Here is a 16,931-nt window from a genome sequence, read left to right on the forward strand (position 1 = left end):
ATCAGTGGGCCTTTAGCTAGTATTTTTGGCCCTGCAGATTTTTCAAAAATGATGATGCTTTGAAATGAAATGTGACTATAAAGTTACTTAAAAGTAACATCAGTTTTTCCTGCTTAAAAAACAAAAAGTATATTAGATCAGGCCCAGGCTTGGTTCAGTGTGTAACATTTTCAACAGTGTCAGAGATAATGAGGTAGGCCAGACAAACTTGAAATAATAATCTAATAATGTATTTAAATTTTGCAACCCCCCTTTTATTTATTCATTCACTTATTTGGCAAATGTATTTAGAGCACCTACTACCTGCCAGGTGCTAAACAAAGGGGAAGCTTTGACACACTGTTGCCCTCGATGTAGAAGAAGACAAAATAAATAGAGACAAGTTAAAATATAAATTTTTGGGAGCAATAGCAGCTATGAAAACAAGAAGTTGTAAACAGAGATTAAGAGCAATAGAACAGTGTGTGTTCAGTGGTAATCCAGATCATGTGACAGAGAAGGCGTCTCTGAGGAGGTCGTATTAAACAGACACCTAAATAAGGTAAGGGAGAGAGCAGAGGGAAGATTGGAGAGAATTTTGAAGAATGGGGAGCAAAAGCAAGAGCAAAGTGGGAACGAGCTTAAAAGGAGAACAGTGTGAGGCCAGTGTGACTGGGGTAGATTGAGCAGGAATAAGAGAGAAGGGGATGAGAGGAGTGTGTGGGGGGTGGGGTTGGTGTAGGAGGAGGGGAATCAGGGGAGCGCGGGGGCCAGATCATAAAAGTCTTCCAGGCCACAGCAAAGTTTAGGATTTTATTCTAAGAGAATGAAACATTCTTGTAGATGAACTCCCACAATAACCCGAACCCTTTGTGGTAGCAAGCAGACATGTTCCTCTCTTGAAGATGCTGAGAGAGAGAGAGCGGTCAAATATGTGGCTTGAGATTTCTTACTCTAGTGGTGCAGAAGCTCGTCATCAGTGGTAGACAGTGTAAGTCTAAGTGGTGAGGAACCTAAAGTTCCCATCCGACAGCTGTCTTAGAGCTTCGAGATGTTACCGTGTTTGGTTCTGCTAAGCCTTTGAGATTTTAGTTTCATTCTTTGTCTGAACGTGGAGCAGGATTAAGATGAACACTTTCAGTCCCTCCTCTTGTTGTTCAAATGATGTTCGCTTTTGCTCTTCAATGTTATTCACTTTTATTTGGTACTTACGCTTTGTTCAATGTATTGTTATTACACTAAAGTGATACTACCCCAGCATTACGCAGAGGCAAGATTCAGGAGCTTAAAGTAATGTTATCGTCTAATATCATTGGCAATCATTGGTAATGATAAAGTGGCTGAGTTTAACTTTCTGACCAGGAAGTTTATGTTGATGAACTGTGTTTGTGTAAAGTGATGCTATCACACGTATTTTTGTGTGTCTGTGTTTGTGTGAAATAGAGGACTATACGGAAGACATTGCTATGTTTGCAAATAGTTGGTCGGTGCAAATTCCAGATGACACGAAATGTGTACCCACACCCTCAGATTTTCCAAATCCATGCTCCAGTGGAATGCCAGCATTTGAGGTAAATGTGATGTGAAGAGCTTGGGCACGTTGGATATAATTCACACATATTGTATTTGTATATTGAATATTAAGCATTTTTTTGGTACAGATACTACATACTTAAACACGGTTAAATTGAGGGAATGTAAGTGCAACAGGAACAACTTGAAGACATTTCAGAAAGAGTAATGTAACAAGTTTCAGGGGAGCAGTACTCATTGTGCAAATATGTAGTTAGAAAAATGTTGATTAAAACTTATGAGCGTAAATTGCCTTCTGTTTCCTGGTAATAACAGAGACACCTGCAAGTAGATCAGTAGAAAAAACGTGAGTGCCCACGTATCCTTAAACATATGCTGACGACTGCCATCTTTTTCTGCGCAGGCAATCTTCTTCAAGTGTCAGATATTGTTGCAGTTTCCTTTCTTGAGCTGCCATGAATATATTGATCCATATTTGTACATTGCCAGCTGTGTTAATGATCTTTGCAAGTAAGTGAAATAATTAGTATTTGTAATTAAAATTTCTTTATCCAGAAAGAAAAGCAAAAACCACTTCTGTAACTTAGACGCCTCAGCAGTTCACAAAACATCATGGAAATGTAAAACATAAACTGGCCTAACATCTATTAAAAGCTTGCTGGATAATACATGCAATCTAAATGGTTTATATAAGCAGCATAAAAAGAAGCATTTCTTAAAGGTTGTTTGTTCCACTGATTGCTTTTAGAGTTTAGGAATTCCAACAGAGTCTTTCAAAATAATGTTTTGAAATGCACAAAATCAAACACACAAAATTACAAAGGAAACTGTATTGAAATGGAGTTATCAAAATAGTAAAAGAAATGAATTTATGATATATGTTTTTACGTGCATTTCAAGTCTAACTATAACTACCATTTACATGATCTCAGTAAATATTTTGAGATATCTGCAACAATTATAATTAGAAATGAAAACATTAAAAAGTGAAGTATGAGATATATTGACAAAGTCACAGATATTGCTATGGACATTGTGATGTGTTGTCTATATGAGTAATTGATGCCAAATTTCAGTTAGAGGTTAGTGACAGTACACATGTAATCTTGACCCCATCCAAGGTCACCCGACTCTTACATTTTCTCCCAGGTTAAGAATACCTAGACTAGATGGTTGTCTAGGGAACAAATTTGGTGAGACCCATCATAATATGTTCCTCAATGTAGAACCCACTCTAAATTATCTATTATTGTAGTCTTTTCTACTATTGTTTTTCAAAAATTTACCAAGAGTATTTGATTTTGAATGTTCATCTTGAATGTTGAAGAATATCTCCAGATATTTTAATAAATTTGTATTTTTTGAAGAATCTCAAGATGTGTAAATGATACACGGGAACTTGTTGTAAAAGACTAGACTAATTTTTGATTGAGTAAAACCACTTACACCTCATCTTGTAGCCTGTAGCTTGTTGAGGCTTAAGTTTAGCAAAGGTGAGAACAAAGAGGGAAAGTTGAAGTAGTATGAAATTGTCTTATTTACAATTGCTCTACTTTAAATAAATGGAGATTACTATAAAATAATGAATATAATGATATTTTTCAGATGTGAAACTTATTTGGGATGCCTGTTAATTTTGAGTGGAATACAGTTTTATCTTTATTTATATGTATAGTCTCTAAATTTTAGGGATTTATGAACTACTGCAAGAGTTTTGAAAGAGTTCCCTCTCTGCCTAAATATTGGGGACCGACCTAACTTAATATTTGACCACATTCTGTTCCCTATTCGGTTTTATTTTTTAAGTGCTATGTTGTTATATCTCTTTTCTTTTTCTCAGTCTCTTTTTTGTGGATCTTATCGGTGGTCCATGGTTTTAACCTCGCTGTGCATATGGAATTAAAAATTGTGTTTATTCCACCATGATTCATTCTTTGGCTATTCTCCAGTAGTCTTTTTACTTGCCATTGGCATTATCATCTTTAGCATCCACTTCTCAGGTCGACTGAGATGAAGTATTTTGGCAGATCTAGGAAAGTCATTTTCCCTTTACTAGGTAGGATATTGTTTGGTTGCTTCAGTTGCCAAAGTATCAGTGGCATAAGTTAAATTGAAACATATTTTTCCCATATAAAGGTCCAAGTTGGTAAGCGATTCTGGGGTCATACCATGTGTCCACACCATGAATTTTCCAGTGACGCAGCGATGCTATTGTTATGTCATCCCACAAGGCCTAGGGTGTTGTCCTCAATTTCACTGCCAGAACTGGCTTACCACTCCCACGTCTATAGTTTAGCACTTAGGAAGGGAGAAAATGAAGTAGAGGGCTGTTGGCAGCTTTTTAAAGAAAGAGTTCTGGAAGTTTCATGTATACTTTTAACCCTTTGGTCAGAACTTAGAAACATAGCCATGTACAGATGGCCATGAACATAGCCATGTACAGATGCAAAGACAGATGGGAAATATTGTCCTTGGCTGGGCAGCCATATGCTTCGCAAAAACTTGAGGGTTCTAATAATGAAGAGAAGCAGGCTCTGGAGACAAAAAAAAAAACCCAACAAAACAAAACAAAAATACAATCTCTGTTATACTCACTTCATCTGAAATTTCATCATTGAGGATTTAACATTTTTGTCTTTTGAAATTTTGATATCTGTAGACTTTAAGTTTTGAAATCCAATTGCTTTCTCCAGGGAAATAAAAATAGCAGGATAGAGAAATGCCTTTTACTGTTGAAATCAACTGGTATCACCAGTGATATGTTTGAGGTGAAGAGGCCAAGTTTGGGGACAGAGCAGTCATGTAATACCGAAAGAAGGGCATTATAAATCAAGTAAGTGGGCCTTGAACAAATGGTAGTGAGAGGCTACCAGTTAGTCTTTTACTTGTCTCAATACTTCACTGAGGTCTAGACCTACCTACATCCTTTCTTTCCTGAAGGAGAGTCTCTTCATTTCTTACCGTAGGGGATGGCACCACAAAGATCCTATACAAGAAGAACATTGGGAATCTGCTGAACACAAATTCATTTCCTGCTTGCATTATGATAGTATATTGAATTCAATTCAACAAACTTCGTTTAGCATCAATTCTGAGCTGAGCATCGTGCCACATCTTGGAGAAACAGAAACCATTTAGACATGGACCCTGTCCTAGGAAGTCACATTCTAGTGGGGCAGAAACAGGTCTCCAACAATGACACATGCTCTAAATGTGAAGGGCAGTAGATGTGGAGAGGTTTGCTGAGTTTATCAGGGAGTGCCTTCCACAGTTCCACAAAGGAGATGCCATCTGAACTTATGCCCTCCTCTTTCTGCTTTTTAGAATGCTAAACCTAGAAGCAAGGGAATGCTTTTAACTTTGTCATGCCAAAGTCAATTGATTTGAAAACTATTATTTAATGCTCATTTTCCTTATTAAAGTTAACATCCAAAATGGAGCAAATAAGCTCATTTCCCCCTCAGCACACTGGAATAATTTCTTTCTTGCCCAATGGTGAATTTTCGTGTGATGCCATATATAATGGGCATGGCATGGATCCTAGAGTTAACACAGATACTTAATAAATGGTAGCTATTTTAATAATAGTTGCGTTGGGTTGGGAAACCAATATTCAGTTACTTTCTTAATTTTCAAAGCATCTATTAATTGTAGGAAACAATGCACATATTTTAATGTAAATCAGAAACTTATTATCTTTACAGGAATTCAACAATTTTAGCTTACCCTGTTTTTCAGAGAATTTTCTTGTTTGGCGGTTTAGAATATTTTCTGAGCTTTTGAAGTTTATATGCTCAGTCTCCTTTTCCTTCTAAAGCTCAATTAATTGGACTAGATAAGCTGCATGACTCCAATTACAGTAGCACAGGATAAGTGCAATTTGAGACAGGTGGCTTCTACAATAGAGATACTGAAAATGCTAAGGTTCACAAAATACAACATTCTTAAGGTCATTATCTTGTAAGACGTGTAACTATTTAATCTTAAGCTTGACTTGGATTGAAAAACAAGTCCACTACCTTATTATAAACCTTGCTTATTTTATAGGTGCCGTGTTAATCTGTTGGGGGAATTGGCAGACTTCTGATATTTGTCTGGGGAGCTTCCAGGGTTATTATAAGAAAACAGTGAGAGATTATTTACTCTTGGCAATATTATAAAAGTAACCAGCCTTAGTAATTCAAACTTGAAAGAATTGGAAATCTTTTATATCTTAAGTTAAATGCTATTTATTCAATCTTTCAAAAGTGCTGCAGTTTTATTAGTATTGGTTTTATTGCAGCATGTGGACTATGAAGAGCATGGTATCTTAGAAATAATTTTCATATTTGATGCTTTTGTTGTGATAGAATTTTATCTATGGTAATGGGATTTATGGATGTAAATTTATAAATTTATGTTTATTAATAAATATTTAATATTTATTTCCCAAAAGGGCTGGGATGTTTCGTGTGGGAGCAAAGCAATACATACAAAAAGATTCTGGGCAGAATGTCATAATTAAAATAGAAAATTTGGGGGGCACCTGGGTGGCTCATTCAGTTAAGCGTCCAACTTCGGTTCAGGTCATGATGTTGTGGTTTGTGGGTTCAAGCCTCGCAAAAGGCTCTGTGCTGACAGTTCAGGGCCTGGAGCCTGCTTTGGATTCTGTGTCTCTCTCTTTGCCTCTCCCCTGCTCACACTGTCTCTGTCTCTATCTTTCTCTCAAAAATAAATAAAAACATAAAAAAATTGTTTTAATAGAAATTTTTTCCAGTACAGGTACTCTTTTGAACCAAAAGCAAAGTGGCCAAATTATTGAAATAGTTTGATGAAGACAATTTACTCAGGCCCTGTGAGCTGTGATCTCATGCTTATATATTTTCTGTCCAATCGTACATGGTATGTGCATGCTGACATCAGTTCATACTAGAATATTTACCACGCACGCAACATTTCTAGAGATCGGGAGCTCAAAGCTGTGGTTTCTGCCAATATTTCCTGTGTGACTGTGGATGGCTCTGTCTTTTCATTTTCCAGAACTGATGATGATGAAACCTATTGTCGTGCAGCCACCGAGTATGCGAGAGCCTGTTCCCACGCTGGCTACCCGATTCAAGACTGGAGAGATGACTTTCCAGCATGTAGTATGTTTTCTTATTTTCTAAACCCTGTGTATTTGTGTTAATTTCCAGTTTATCCTAGTACTCAAAACTGCCCCTAGGACTCAAAACTACTGATTTGCAAGGATTTGTCATTGACCCAATAACAGTGGTAAACTTGCATACTTTTCCAAACACTATTTTTTTTGAAAGAGAGGTGAGTAAATTTGACTTATAGCTCCCCTGTTTGCCCATTTTAGCTGATAAATGTGATGACAGTTTCGTCCATCGGGATTGTATCAGTTGTTGCCCACCAACCTGCACATTTGAGAAACAGTGTCTTGGGAGCAATCTCCATTGTCTTGATGGATGTTACTGCGCAGATGGTAAGCACTTCATGAGAGAAATGGTGTCTGTACTCATGGAAACTAGTATCCAGTGATTGAAGAATCATATCATAATGTCCTCTCTCAGGACATAGGGCTGTTGCAGTTTTCTACCCTGGTAGGATTTGATCCTTGAAGTGATTAGGAAGAATGGCAGCTTTTCTACTATGTAAATTTCCCAGGAAATTTGGAATCTGGAGTCCTGAAGTTAACCATGGCAAATCTTTTGTTCTCTTGGATATTTAAGGATATTTAATACTGTGCATATTTTAATGTTTTGAAGGTGAAAGCAAGTTAAAAAAGCCTTCATATGTTGGCAGTATAGGATTTTAGTCCTGATGTAGTTTTAATATGTGAAATTAGAAGTAACATAGCAAGTGATACAGGTGAGATTTAAAATTAGGAATGAGGAAGGGAAGGAAAAATAAGATAAAAACAGAGAGGGAGGCAAACCCTAAGAGACTGTTAAAAACAGAAAAAACTGAGGGTTGCTGGAGGGGTGTTTGTTGGTTGTATGGGCTAAATGGGTGATGAGCATTAAGGAGGGCATTCATTGGGATGAACACTGGGTGTTATATGCAAATGATGAGTCACTAAATTCTACTCCTGAAACCATTATTACACTATATGTTAACTAACTTGGATTTAAATTTTAAAAAAATTTAAAAATTAGAATACAGAAAATAAGCAAATTTGGAATGACTGCTATACTGATAAGTCTTTACAAAGAACACTGAGGATTTACTCAAAACCCTTCATTTTTACAGATTAAAAAAAATAGAATCCCAGAAATGTTAAGTGTTTTTCCTCACCTGATATGAGTGAGGGCTACTTGGAATCAGATTTGTTAACCTCAGTCTGTTGGTCTGTCAGTGCTACTCAAAGTAGAATCTTTAGATCAGTGCCAGGCCTGAACCATTTGTTACCAGTCAATGATGCAATAAGGAATTTGAAGCAGAATAAAAATCCATGTGCCAAAATATAAGTCAATGCTTCCTTATCTAGGAATTCTTACTCCAAAAAAAGGTCAGCTGAATGAAACACGTGCTTGGTAACACGGTTGATTTACGTTACGGCTCAACAAGCTTTACTGAGAGAGGTAGCAAATGCTGTTCCAATTCACTGGCCCTTTGAGTAGCACTACCTTGATATTTATTACCTGTGTGACAATAGTGTAAATCTCTCACTTTGAGATGAACAGAAATTAAACCAAGAATATATGTTCTCTTTCTCCTTCTCTCTCTTCTTCCCTCAAAAGCAAGGAAATACTGTCTAGTTGCCTTTATTGAGTGTAGTGAAACTTGAGTTTTTGATGGCAAGTCATGAGATAAGAAAATTTAAAATTACGGAAATAGATCCTTATTTTAAATTTAATTTAATTTAATTTTTTTCTGAAATAGACCCTTATAAGGTAGCTACTGATTGAGATAGAACCAGGTTGTCAGTAACCTCTTTAAAAGTAAAAAGAATTATATTTTCAGCACCTAGTGTGAGCGGGTGTTCGATAAAAGTTGGTTGAGTTATTATAGTCAAACAACACATTCTTTGTTATTTCCTTTGAGAATTTGATACATATTTTTCTTAAATAGGCCTCATAATGGAAAATGGGACTTGCATCTCCTTGGAAAATTGCCCGTGTAGTTTTCATGGATTAGCTTACTCAGTTGGTTCAAAAATTGAACAGGAATGTACTGAATGGTATGTTATTAATATACAGCCAATTATTTCTGGGTACCTGATTAGTTGACAACTTCACCATGACATATGTCTAAAGGAATGTACTTATTACTTACTTTCTTCTAAAAATTCCAAGACACAGTTTGCATCTTATTTAAAGTCTGGATGGGAGTAGGGCAGGGGGCTATACATAGTTTCATATTTTAAATATGAAAGCAAGTTCAGAAAAAAAAAGCTAGAAAAATATAGAAAATTTATAATTTCTTTTATGATGTAATTCTCACTTCCCTTGATAATTCCATAAAATCATAAACCTATGTAATGAGTCTGTTGCATTTTCTTGTTATTTGTAACCAGTAATCTGCATATATTTTTACCATTAGAACATAATGGTAATCCTGGCCTTCTCTACTGAGTACTTTAAAAAGTGACTCTCCAGATTGCCAATACATGGCCATCATTAGAGACATTTAGAATTTCTTATTACATTAGCAACTAAAACTATTTTAGGTAAGCATGAAGTCCCTCCAGGGAAGTCTTATAAAGAACAGGTGTAAATGTCAGCAGGCCCTTGTCTCTGCTGTCAGTGTTATATAACTGACATGCAGGTAGATAAGCAACCACATTCTTAAATAATGATTTAAGCTCCTCCTCTTTAGAGACTCTGCTTCTATCCTTCTATCCTCCTTCCATCCTAAAAGTCTTTTTGATGGCAGAAGGCAGAATTTATCTTACATAAGAGGACATCTTTTCTCTCTCTTTAATGTCTGATGATCCTTAAAAGAAACTTTCTTGTTTTGTAGTAGATGAAATAACTTTATTAACTCTTTATGTATATTTCCCACCTAATATAGGTAAATACTTTTTTGTGTGTGACTTTTTTTTATTTAGTTTAAGCAATGAGAGAAGGACATAAAACAAAAGCTCTCTGTTTGCATAGTACTTTTGTTCCTGGCTATTCTGTATTCCCTTTGTGTCATCTTTAGTGATTTTTAAGTATGACACACAACAAATAATAATTTAGGTGCTGCCCAGCCCAAGTTTATCAGTTAATTGAACTTTTGCAGATATATTTTTCAAGTCAGATTATTCTGAACCTATAAACATGGTATGTATTGGTACATTAATCAATACATTGATGCAAACATTAATAGAGTTTCTCTATACCAGTAGATTAATATTTTTATAATTTCATTTAGTGTGTGTGTTGGTGGAGTTTGGAACTGCACTGAGCATGACTGTCCAGGTAATCTTTCAAAATGTTTTGTTTTTTTTTTTTAATTTTTTTTTCAACGTTTTTATTTATTTTTGGGACAGAGAGAGACAGAGCATAAACGGGGGAGGGGCAGAGAGAGAGGGAGACACAGAATCGGAAACAGGCTCCAGGCTCTGAGCCATCAGCCCAGAGCCTGACGCGGGGCTCGAACTCACGGACCGCGAGATCGTGACCTGGCTGAAGTCGGACGCTTAACCGACTGCGCCACCCAGGCGCCCCTCAAAATGTTTTTAAAGAAAATGTCTCAATTTTCTTTGAATTGAAGAGGAAGATGGCAATGATGTTTATGAGTTCATCTCATATATAACAAGACATGTAATGATGCATAAATTCAGATACTGAGAGGATAAATGGAAAATTGAACAAAGGATAGCTTTGAGCAGGTGACTGGTCAAAACTTATTGATGTAGTATAAATTACAAAACCTAAAAAATACATTGAGCTATCCTTTAATAAATTTTGAATTAAATTTAATAACATAATATAGTAAGTTTGTCAGACGAGTACACTTAAACACTATTCTTTTTGATGAATGATTATTTACCCTAGTCAACTTCCTGCTTTTAAAAAATAAACATAATTTCTTTCTCTGCCTTCTCCTTCTTCTCTCCTTCTCCTTTTTGTTTTGTATTGTTTTTTTTTTTTATTTTTATTTTTTATTTTGATAGTACAATGCTCCGTTGTGGGTGATTCTCATTTTACAACGTTTGATGGTCGACATTATTCTTTTATTGGAATGTGCCAGTACATCCTTGTGAAAGGAACTGGAAAAGATAAATTCACAATTACTTTACAGAAAGCTCACTGTGAACAGGTAGGAACATCTCAAAATGGCCAGAAGAATTTTTTTGTTTTTGTTTTATTTTGTTTTGTTTTGTTTTGTTTTGTTGTTTTTTCACTCAAGCTCCATTCTAGGTCAAGAGTGGTAATATGGTAATAGTGGTAATATGAATGGTAATGTAAATTTTCTGCAAAAATCATTGTTAAGATGCTTCACCATTCTACCTATGACAAAGAAAAAATGTTGCTAATTAATCTATGTTATACTGTTGCTTATATGACACATCCTGATTTCAGATATTAAAATATGAAAACAAATATGTTTTAGATTAAATACTATGTATCTAATTGTATTTTCTTTCTTAAAAAATGGAATTTATATGTATACTTTTTTGAACATTTCATGCGTAACTGCACAATGGACCTAAGTTTTTGGTTACTTCAGAAACCACTATTTTAAGGAGATGATTTTTGACAGGACTGAGTCAGCTTCATGTTTTCTAAATAGATTTGATGAATTTCTTAGCATACTGGAATATTTATTTTAGATCTTTTCTTCAAATAAATACATCAGTTATTTGTAAAGACACACAGATTTTCCTCTCTTTAAATCAGGTAGTCAACATTTTGCAGAAATCTTTAATTTTCTAGTTTTATTCCAGTATGAAATGGTTATTTCCAACAAAAATTCTGAACTACTTTATTTGCTTTTTCTACAGCTTGATTTTTTTTTGTAGTATATCAGAGTCCAAATAAATTTTCTACATAGAATCCCAATTCTCTTTGTTCTCTTACTTATTGAATTTTTTATGTTTAGTATTCCACTTAAATGTATTGGAGAGCTATATTAATAATGTGCTATGAAAAACATAACTATTGGCACTTTGTTGAGAACATTTTTATTTAATGTTCTATGTACAATATAGGTAGGTATATGGTATACTTAATGTACTATATAAATACAAATTTTATTGGTAATGGGGCTATATATTATATGTTAAGTACTTTATTATATTACTTATACTCAAGCCTTCTATATACCAGGAATTCTTATCTATGTGCACTCTCTTTCTCCTTTCTTCTTCCTCCTCTCTCTCTTGCTTTCTCCTGTTCCCCTCTCCCATCATCCCTATCTCTTTCTGTGTCCTATTTCTCTCTCATTCCTTTAACCAATCACTTGATTTTTATGCAGAACCTTGGCTTGGTCTGCCTTCAGTCTATAACTCTAATTCTGGAGGATGATTTTAACAAACAAGTGACCCTTAGTAGAGGAGGACAAATCCTTACCAGTCCTAACCAAGGCTTCAATCTGAATGGTAAGAAGCAATGCTAATGATGTGCTTGCCTTACACTGACAACAGCAACAACATTAACAACAACAACAACAACACTACAACCTGAATGAAGTCTTCTCCCATTGGCTGACTAACCTAACATTTGAGGGCCTACGTGTTGCCAGGTCCTCAGCTAGAGACCTCAGAGATTACCATGTCTATGGGAGCTAGTGTTCACCTCAAGTGGCCTAGAGTTTGCAAGGGGAGACGTATAACAAAACAGCCACTTGCACAAAATATAACAAACTCAAAGATATGCACAGGGACTCTGGGGATCTAAGTGAGTACAGCTCGCCCAGCCTTGGGCAGGAATGTGTGGGTACAGTCAGGCAAGTTTTGACATCAGATACATCACCTCTGAAGAGGTGACGTCTCGTTCAGCATTCAAAGCTGAGGATTGTCAGGGTGAAGGAGGTGGGAAAAGTGTTCCATGCAAAGCAAGGAGGTATAAACCATGCAGTATGATTAGGGGAAACTATAGCTAGTTTGGGACTGCTGAAGCCTGAAGAGGGTAATGGAGAATGTCCAGATATGAGACTAGAGAAATAGGTGGGGGTGACACTGGAGAAAACCTTATATGCAGAACGTTGTTACGGTTTTCGTGTTCCTGCCTGTGTTCTAGCATAGTTATTATTAACACTCTCTTTCATTCCCAGAGATGTCCCAATTTGTATTACAAATTACATGGTCGTGCTATTCATTGTCATGCTAAGGGTGTTGAAATTGGTATGAAATTGAATACGAAATTATCATTATTTCACCATTTTTATGTACAAAGATAACAATCTCATATGGTTCAACCAAATAAATAATAAGTTTCAGTGAGAAGAATGATAGTCTGTCTTCTTTCTTTCTTTCTTTCTTTCTTTCTTTCTTTCTTTCTTTCTTTCTTTCTTTCTTTCTTTCTTTCTTTTTTGGTAGACTACTATGGCAACTCCGTGGAAGTAGCTTTAAGAGAGGCTGGCAGGAAACATGGAGGACAGTTAGGGTGTTACTGAAGTCAGTCATGCAGGGAATGAGGAGGAACCAGCGTGAGGCAGTGACAGTGGAGATGGAAAGAAGACAGATTGAAAATATTTAGGAATAAAAAGTGGTCTGAACCTAGTGATGGATTGGATCAGGGCTGGTTGGGGAAGGGCATCAAAGGCACAATGTGATCAAAGAATGGTTCTTAGATTTTTGGGGGTGGTGACCAGATTGGTGGCAGAAATTGTGATAGGGATACAGGAGCAACTCTCATGTTGGCAGAAGTCATTAGTTCATACTTGAACACAAGTTTCTTGTCTCTTAAGGTGTCTGGTAAAAATGGTGGCTCTAAAGTGCTGTGCTCTCCTTTTTACTGATAATCTCAGGGGAATGCAGAAGTTTTTAGGAAAGTGCCACTTCCTTTTTGAAACATCACCAGTTTGGGGAAAATTACACACACACACACACACACACACACACATACACACACACACACACACACACACGGGAGTTAAGAAAAAGAGGTTGGACTTCAAATGCTAAGGACTGTCCACACCTGCCAAGAGATGCTAGCCAACTGAAGTTACATGTGGACATGACAATCTATTAAAAAGATCTGCTGAAGTCTTAGAAAGGAGAGACAGAAGGGAAACAGGAGAAAAGAATGCACAGGGTGGCAAAAATTGGCTCTGGAGCACAGGAGCAGGAACTGGGAGCCTGCCTGCTTCATGTCCCTCTCTCTCTCTCTCTGTCTCTCTCTCTCTCTCTCTCTCTGTGTCTCTCTCTCTTGTGTATTTATTTTGAGAGACAGAGTGAGCGAGCATGAGCAGGGGGGGGGGGGCAGAGAGGGAGAGAGAGGGAGAGAGAGAGACAGAGGGAGAATCCCAAGCAGGCTTCCCACCACCAGCATGGAGCCTGATGCAGGGCTTGAACCCACAAACTGCAAGATTATGACCTGAGCCAAAACCAAGAGCTGAATGCTTAGCCAACTGAGTCACCCAGGTGCCCCCCTTTTAATGTTTCAAGTTTTTATTGAGATTCTAGTTCCCAGTCTCTTGAAAGAAGAGTTCTGGCGTTATACTCTAGCATTTCAGAACACTGTCTATGAGTCTCAAAGCTGATTTACGTATGTTCTTTTCCTGCAGGAATTGTTGAAATTCAAACTCTGTCATCCTTATTTATTCTTCTAAAAACCACATTTGGTTTAAAGATTCTGTTTGCTATAGATGGGGAAAGAATTTACATTCAACTCACTAGCGCCTGGAAAAGAAGAACATTAGGGCTGTGTGGCACTTTTAATGGGAACATAAGGGATGATTTTCTGTAAGTATGATTTCTGAATAGCTAACATGATTTAATGACTAGTAATTTGGAGGAATCAAATTCTTTCATTAGAAGTGTTTACTTAACTAGTAATAGCTTAGTCATCACTGTTCCAAGAGCTTTATATGATCATCTATTTAAATTTTGAAGCAATCCCCTAATTAGTAGCTCTGTTTTATAAAGAAACTCACTGAGATCCTCAAAGCTCAAAGTCATTTAGCTCAAATACGGTGGGGCTGGGCTGTGAATTTGGGTGGTACAACTCAGAGCCCGTGGGCTAACCCACAGAATAAGTACCTGTTATTCTCTCCCCTGCCACCTATCAAACTTAACAGTATTTTATTTTTCAATGTGCACTGCTTTTTAAAAATCTTAATATCATTTGGCATTAATGATAGTAAATTTTACCTTTAAAATATTGATATCATTTGGTATGAATGATTCCTCTGAAGTAACATTTTGGCAGCTAAGTTAAATGAATTTTATGATCGTTGGTGTTTCATCAGAAGAAAAGCAATACAGTACAGTCGTACCCTTTGTACTGATGACGCAGTTTCACTTACTTGTGAAAAGACAGTGTATGATTTAGTGTAAATGCTTTGGGCACCTGTTCTTGAACTAAGCACTGTGGGACAATTTAAGCAGTATCACATGGTTCGCATCCTCAAGGACCTTGTATTGCAGATCAGGAGGGGATAACAGCCTTTAAGAAATAATGAGGTCAATGCAAGGTATTAATCAACAATATATATAAAAACACTGAGGTAATTTCCAATCGTTAAATGTTGAACCGTGTGGTTGTGGACAGGGTAACAAAGGAACGTCTCATGAAGAAGCCATTCCCCGAATACCATAGTTTTTAAAACACTTCTGCATATTTTTCCTATTTGGGTTTTTTCCCACCACCTAATCTTTCTTGTGAATTCTGATTTTATTGTTCAAACCAATTCAGACTCTATTTGCTTCAAAACAGGAGCTCATATACCACCAGACAAAGTTCATTTTGACTCTGTTATCTATGAAACTCTGTCTTTATGTCTGGTTTCCATTTAAAACTGTGAAGGCTTTGAGAATAAGGATGAACCCCTCAATCCTTCTGTTCTTAGGAACCCGCATAGAGTCTTTTTTTTAACTTGTTTTATTTTTTAGTTTTTAAAATTTACATCCAAATTAGTTAGCATATAGTGCAACAATGATTTCAGGAGTAGATTCCTTAGTGCCCCTTACCCATTTAGCCCATCCCCCCTCCCACAATGCCTCTCATAACCCTCAGTTTGTTCTCCATATTTATGAGTCGCATAGAGTCTTATATGCAGTAGACAGTTGAACTAAATGGCGACAGGGCTTTTAGTAGGGCTCCAAGAAAAGAATTTGGAGGGGCAAGGAGAACTGGCATTTACAATTTTAAATTTCAAAAGACAATTTCTTTTACCTTTTCTTCTGTGTGACTAATTTGTTCTTAGGTTATTTAGTTCTTTATGTTTCATTTGTTTGTAGGTCAGAATATCAATATCTTTATCAGATTCATGAAACAGACTATATTAAGTGGCTTGGCTAAAATGTGCAGAAAAGAAGTTTAAGCCTTCTTTCTCTTTCTTGTTTATCAGAATGGGTTAGCAGTCAGTGTTTAACAGATGGCAGATCTGTCTGCCTCTTTCTCAGGCACCAGTCGCCTCCATGTATAAACATTCAGGCATGATAACAGTGCAGGATAATATTTCAGAGTCATAGATAACTTTTGAACATTGTTTAGCTTTCTAACAAAACAGTTAAAATTCTTTACTTCATAGAGGTTAATGCGAATCTGCAACCATAGTGGAATGGAAAATATTAATTTCTTGAAAATCTTATTACAGTAATTTAAGTGTGGTGAGCCCAAACATTGTTTTATAAAATGAAAACGCAATAAATAAATGGGTCTACATTTTAGTTCCTCCTCTTTTTTGTATTTATTAAGTGGATCAAGTGAAATAAGAGAGTCCATCTCTGAGTCCATTCCTCCTGGGAACCCTGGCTACATCCATCACCTTGACCTATTTTATTGTCCTTTGAAGCATTGAAGAGAGAAGGAGAGGGGAGACAAAGCAAAGAGCTAGTGCTCTTTAATTTCTTTGAGTCTCAGTGTTCTTGTTTGAACAAAATAAGATTTTGGATTAGGTGTTTGTTATAATGCTTTAGAGTTCTAGAATGGTTTACTTTTGAGGAATCGGGAAAGAGAAAGGGTGGGGACAGGGGATGAGCATTGTGGAATGGCTTGTGAAGCTCCTTTTTATTCTCCTCTCTCAGCTTCCGTGGTGAGAAGCTCCATATAGTTGCTAGTGGCTGAGGTCAGTGGTAACCAAAGTAGCTAATTTAATAGGACAATATAGACAGCTGAGATAAAGCCTACTCTACTATTTGGCCATGTTGTTGGGGCTTTCATTAGTCAAGTTTTGCTTGGTCAAAGCTTCCTACAGGAGACCTAACCCAATCTGATCCTTTTTTTTTTTTTAATGTTTATTTATTTTTGAGAGAGAGAGAGAGACAGAGTGTGAGAGGTAGAGAGAGAAGGAGACACAGAATCTGAAGCAGGGTCCAGGCTCTGAGCTGTCAGCAC

The 16,931-nt window shown here is 36.5% G+C and overlaps 1 protein-coding gene across 1 annotated transcript in view; it reads left to right on the top strand.

The window, feature by feature from the left end:
* The window catches only part of OTOGL (otogelin like), a 140,667-nt gene that overhangs the window by 23,345 nt on the left and 100,391 nt on the right, over nt 1–16,931 (top strand). Inside the window, exons 9-17 of the mRNA XM_045464048.1 lie at nt 1,423–1,550; nt 1,916–2,022; nt 6,532–6,638; nt 6,854–6,979; nt 8,569–8,677; nt 9,856–9,902; nt 10,601–10,746; nt 11,905–12,028; nt 14,158–14,335. Of these exons, the coding sequence (XP_045320004.1) occupies nt 1,423–1,550; nt 1,916–2,022; nt 6,532–6,638; nt 6,854–6,979; nt 8,569–8,677; nt 9,856–9,902; nt 10,601–10,746; nt 11,905–12,028; nt 14,158–14,335 (1,072 nt within the window). The remainder of the gene's footprint in view (nt 1–1,422; nt 1,551–1,915; nt 2,023–6,531; nt 6,639–6,853; nt 6,980–8,568; nt 8,678–9,855; nt 9,903–10,600; nt 10,747–11,904; nt 12,029–14,157; nt 14,336–16,931) is intronic.

Source organism: Leopardus geoffroyi, chromosome B4 (assembly GCF_018350155.1).
Source record: "Leopardus geoffroyi isolate Oge1 chromosome B4, O.geoffroyi_Oge1_pat1.0, whole genome shotgun sequence".
In the NCBI taxonomy this organism is placed as follows: domain Eukaryota; kingdom Metazoa; phylum Chordata; class Mammalia; order Carnivora; family Felidae; genus Leopardus; species Leopardus geoffroyi.